The sequence below is a fragment of the Orycteropus afer genome, unplaced genomic scaffold (genome assembly GCF_000298275.1).
Source record: "Orycteropus afer afer isolate SDZICR_OR568_19922 unplaced genomic scaffold, OryAfe1.0 scaffold00425, whole genome shotgun sequence".
Lineage (NCBI taxonomy): Eukaryota > Metazoa > Chordata > Mammalia > Tubulidentata > Orycteropodidae > Orycteropus > Orycteropus afer.
Window position 1 is genome coordinate 686,324 of NW_006922012.1, and position 5,576 is coordinate 691,899.

The 5,576-nt window shown below is 38.5% G+C and overlaps 1 protein-coding gene across 1 annotated transcript in view; it reads left to right on the top strand.

Moving 5' to 3' along the window:
* Window positions 1-618, top strand: part of FGF10 (fibroblast growth factor 10) — a 130,570-nt gene extending 129,952 nt beyond the window's left edge. Inside the window, exon 3 of the mRNA XM_007954007.2 lies at window positions 421-618. Within this exon, the coding sequence (XP_007952198.1) occupies window positions 421-618 (198 nt within the window). The remainder of the gene's footprint in view (window positions 1-420) is intronic.
* The last annotated feature ends 4,958 nt before the right edge of the window (window positions 619-5,576 follow it).

Genomic DNA, 5,576 nt, shown 5'->3' on the forward strand with positions numbered 1-5,576 from the left:
TTTTCTTTGTTGAAGAGGGTCTGTGCAATCCTTCTGCCTAGTCCGCCATCTTGCCCCGCCTCTATGGCAATGGGTTTAGATATAAAACAACCTTGCATTTCATTCATATCATATCTACTTATAATTGGTGAGTCAGGCATACTTTTGGTTGATCATCTGAGCTACAGTAAATGCGTTTTGGGTGGTGAGGGTGTCAGAAGAATTTTAGTCAAATTTCACCATTATTCATGGCTCCATTAATGAGTCTAGAAGAACAATTTGACCATTTAAAAAAGTGTTTCCTCTTCGAGGCTCACATCGTAATCCCTTTTGAAGTAACGACAAACAAAACCTTGAACTGACATTCCCTAGATGGTTTGTATCAAATGGATAGGATCAAGTATCACTGTAGAAATAAAAGATGATGCTTTTCTTTTGCAGAAAGAATTTAACAATGACTGTAAGCTGAAGGAGAGGATAGAGGAAAATGGATACAATACCTATGCATCCTTTAACTGGCAGCACAACGGGAGGCAAATGTATGTGGCATTGAATGGAAAAGGAGCTCCAAGGAGAGGACAGAGAACACGAAGGAAAAACACCTCAGCCCACTTCCTTCCAATGGTGGTACACTCGTAGAGGAAGGCAGTGCTCGTGGACACAGTAGAACTAAAGGCTCTTTTGTCAGGAATAGTAGGTAATCTTCATGAAGACAGTAGTTCAAATGACAGACACATTGCAAATATCTGCTTACCTGAAAGAAAGGAAGCCTTTGAAGATTTTTGTACTCATGGCTGACATACATTGTTCTTTTAATTAGCTCGATGTCATGCCTTATAATTGCAATATAGGCAGATCCAATGGAATGGAAGTGATTTCCAAGCAAACAACATTGTGGCTGGGTTTTTTGTTTTAGTTGTTGTTTTTGTTTTTTAATCTCTGAGATAGAACTTTAAGGACATGGGACAATTGGTTGAATGATCTTCGGGGAGTTATTTATGGAATATGAACTCATATCAAAGACTTTCATTGCTCATTCAAGCCTAATAACTCAATGAGCAGAAAGACACGCAAGCATTTACTGGAAAGCACTTGGGTCATATCATATGCACAACCAAAGGAGCTTTGGGTGTGGCGTCATGGAAGGATTGGATAGGATTAAGAAATATAAACATGTTAGTGTAAAACTGTTCTAACATAACAAATAGTATGGTATGCTTGTGCATTCTGCCTTCACCCCTTTCTATTTCTTTCTAAGTTATTTATTTAATAGGATGTTAAATATCTTTTGGGGTTTTAAAGAGTCTCCTCAGCAGCTGCCCTCTGTTTTACCTTTTCTTCTTCTACAGCACACCACATGCATGTTTATGACAAAATGTTTTTAAAACTTGGCAAACACTTCAAGAATAAGAGACGAGATTAGGGAAGCAGTATGAGTACCCCACATGGTATCTGGTGACTTAATTTACACTTCTGCAATAAAAACCATCAATGATAAACATGGCAGTGCTGCCACATGGCTTGAGTGAGATGTGTCTGCCATAATTTAAAAACAAAATGTACCCCTGAGGTTTCCTTCCCAAGGAATAGACCTAGAATGCCAGATTCTTCTCTTTGCAATACAATAGTGGATCTCTATGAACATACAAAAAGAAAGTAATTGTTAAGAGCATCCTGGTAGGCTAGCCTCATTATGATGTTTTGCCATATGTCAGTAATAAATTACGAAGAAGCTGTCTGCATATATAAAAACCCTTTGTAAATCTCACATAATGCATCATCCTCAAAGAAACTATAGAGGAATTTGGTAAGAAGTGCAACTCTCCCACAGGCTTAAAGTGAGCAGATATATCCTGGTCTATGTGTGACCATATACTGAAACCTGTTCAAGCTATATGATCTAATCTTTACAAAAACCAAGTAAAACTTATTTTCTGTAAGGTTAAAGACCTTTGGAAGGTTCCATGATGTAACCATATCGAGATTCATTTTGTTAGAGCAGATAAATGGGACACAGTACATAAGAGTGTACCAGTCATCATCGCATTGTATTCCACTAAATAAATGCATAAGCCTTATTTGCAGTGTCTGTAGTGATTTAAAAAAAAAGTAGTAAAATATTATTTGTTCTAAATACTTTAAGTGATAACTGTAAGATTGTATTGATGCTGCAGTTTTGTCTTCATATTTCTTATTTTGAAAATCTGCTTATTTTTATTGTTTGGACACAGTATTTTGGTACAAAGGAAAGACTCACTAAAATGTGTCTTTTTAGCTAAAGTTTAACCTCTAGAAAAGCTGGTGTTTTGTGATTCTCTTATAATTTGTTCGAGTCTATACTTAACCAGCACTTCCAGTGAATCTGTTATTTAAAGATTAGCTTCGTTAAGAAATGTTTCCATAAAAAGTCATATTTTCCTCAATCCTGAAGAATGTGTTGACATTTCAGAAGAAATGCATTTAGGGCAAAAGTGTTTGGCTTATGGATAAAGTTGCATTTCCTGGTACTAGGCTTTCAACTTACTTTTTGACAAATGAGATTCTGAAAATATTTAATTTTTGTGGTTGGAATCTGTATGTTAAAATTTAATTGGTAACCGAGTCTGAAAGCTATAATGTAATGCTTTCCTATTAGAACTAGCTGTTCTTTGTTCTTTTATTTAAAAATAATAATTGCACCTAGCACATGAACAGGACCACCTACAACCAAAATCAAATGTTTGGTGAGACAGGTATAGTATTGGGTAACTGTGGTAACAGCAAATAGGACAGAAACTGGATTCTTATTTCACGTAGCCATTTAGATTGCCAAAGAGACTATGTGTAAACAATCATCATTATAGTACTCAAAACACTAAAATAGCTTCTAGCAAAATGTATCAAAGCTTGCAGACACCAAAAATAGAAGACATTTCTCTCCCTTCCCCCTCTCTTCCCACAAACACATCAACAGAGATGAAGACAGATACAGTTTGCTAAGGAGTAATGAGATTCTCCTGCATTTAAAACTGGCATCTCTGCTCAATCTTGAGGTAGAATTCTGGTCCCCTTTGCAGCTGGACTGTGCTACTGAAAGAAAAGAAGTTCCAGCCCTGAATGTTTTAGGCTTTCAGAAAATCCATTGAGGTTTTGGGAGCTCTGCCTCTGTGGGAAGTGTGGGCTTCAGCCCGCGGTGTTAAGGTGCAGCAGCCACAAACAAGTGTCCATATGAGTGTTGGTTCTAAGGAGATTGCTCATAAAGATACAGATTCACTCCCTCTCCCTACCTCCCAAAAGGCTGAACAGTGTATAGTATGTTACATTTAAATAAAAACAATAAAAATGCTGGGAAAAGAAAATAAAACATAGTGTCCTTCTTTGTTTTATTAGCCTGAAACTATACCTGCTAATAAAGTGTTGTGTGTTCGACAGGATGTGGTTAAATGCCCCACAGCCCCAAACAACAACAACTGAGAAGAGAAAAATCACTCAAAACATTTGTAAGGTTTCTTTAATGTTTCACATGTGTGAGTCAGCTATCCTTACTCTAATAACAACCAAATGCTTTTGATTTTTCCTGAGTATTCAGGTCCACCTAGTTTACACAGTGGATAAAGAAGGATGAATTGAAAACAAGGATGGTTTGTGAAACAATGAAAGACTTTTGGAGGAAATCCAGGGGGCTGCAGAATCTGATTTCAAGGGGATGAAGTAGGCTAATGAATTTGATTTGAGAAAGAGAGAGAAAAAAGAAAATTCCTAATATGGCCAGTTGAGTCCAAAGCCCAAGCCAGGTTATGGACACTCTTTAAAAGATTCAGTATTGCTGCTATACAGTTCTAAGAATGTAGGTGTGTTACTTTCGGATTGAAGGAGCTTTGGTGGTCCAATGGTTAAGCGCTCAGCTCCCAACAGACCCAGCAGCCCCTTGGGAGAAAGACCTGGTGATCTGCCCCTGAGAAGATCACATCCTTGAAAATGCGATGGGTCAGTTCTACTCTCACCTGGAGTTGCTGTGAGTCAGGATGGACTCAATGGCACCTAACAACAACCACAATTCAGGATTTATGATTATTCAGCACGCGTAAAATTTAATTCTTGATCAGTGACGGCTTTGGCTGGTCCAAATTTAGTCTAAATAAAGATAGTTTTGCTGTTGTTCATTGCTGTGGAGTTGGCTCTGACTCATGGTAACTCCACAAACAATATGACAAAATGTTGCCCATCCTATACCATCTTCCCTATCCTAGGTCTGCTGAGTCCATTGGGCTAGTGTGGATTTTGACTGCCTTCCAACCTAGGGGGCTCATCTTCCAGCACTGTATCAGACAGTGTTGTCCTGTGATTCTTAGGGTCTTCGCTGGCTACTTTTCAGAAACAGATTGTCAGGCCTTTCTACCTAGTCTGTCTTAGTCTGGAAGCTCCACAGGAACCTATCCACCATGAGTGATCCTTCTGCTATTGCACATACCAGCAGTGGCATAGCTACCAACATCATAGCAGCACCCAAGCCACCACAATACAATGAACAGACAGGTTGTGATAAGATATCTTTAGGAAGCTGTAACATACTTAAGAGCAGGATATATCTGTTGTTATTGTGGGCTATCAGGTTAATTCCAATTCATAGTGACCCTATAGAACAGAGTGGAACTGCTCCTTTAGGTTTCTTAGGATGTAGTCTTTATGGGAACACATCACCAGGTGGTTTCTTCATTGGAACCACTAGTGGGTTCAACCCAGTGATTTTTCAATGAACAGCCAAACACTTAACCATTGCACCACTGGGGCTCCTTAGGATATGCCTAGTACATTAAAAGCAGCACATTGACTTACAAATACCATGTTGATTAAGAATCCCTACTGTCTATCTGGGTAGTGTAAATGGTTAAATGGTTGACTACTACATTCCTGGTAATCTCTTTCTGAAATGTTACAGCCTTGAAAACCCCGAGGAGCAGTTCTACTGAACATATGGGGTTGCCGTGAGTTGGAATCATCAACAGCCACCAGCAACACTTTCAGCAGATAAGACTTTTGCAATTTGCTCTAAACTGTAAAGGAAATAAAGAGTGCTATGCTGAAATGATACTAGAAAGAGAATGACAACTGTGCATTCCATCAGAAATAGAACATCAATCAACCAAGATCTTCCTCAGACACAGATTTTCTCTCACCTCCGATGGCTGCGTTTGCTTGGTGCTGCCTTCCTCCCATTTGCTTTTTTCCAACTCCAAAATGCAAAATCCCAAACCTTTTTTTTCTCCTCAAGATCCCCAAAACTAAGTATCTTGGATGTGACTCTTACCAGCCAAGTTCAGGTAACATACCACCTCTATACTAATTGATACGCCAAGGCTTGTGGTCATTTTATTGGAGAGCCTTCAGTCACATGACCACAGAGCAGCCCCTTCTGAACTACACAGTTGGAGCTGGTGAAGAACAGGATTGTAAGGAAGAATGTGGTTTTGGACAGGTGCAAAAACAGTGGTTACTAGCCACATCTATTTAAATAAGATGTATTTCTTTTAATCTTGTATTTTTCACTATTTCCAAGTAGCTTTACCAGTTAGCTATAATAAGAGAGTTTAAGAACTTTTCTTAATGCATATTTTTAA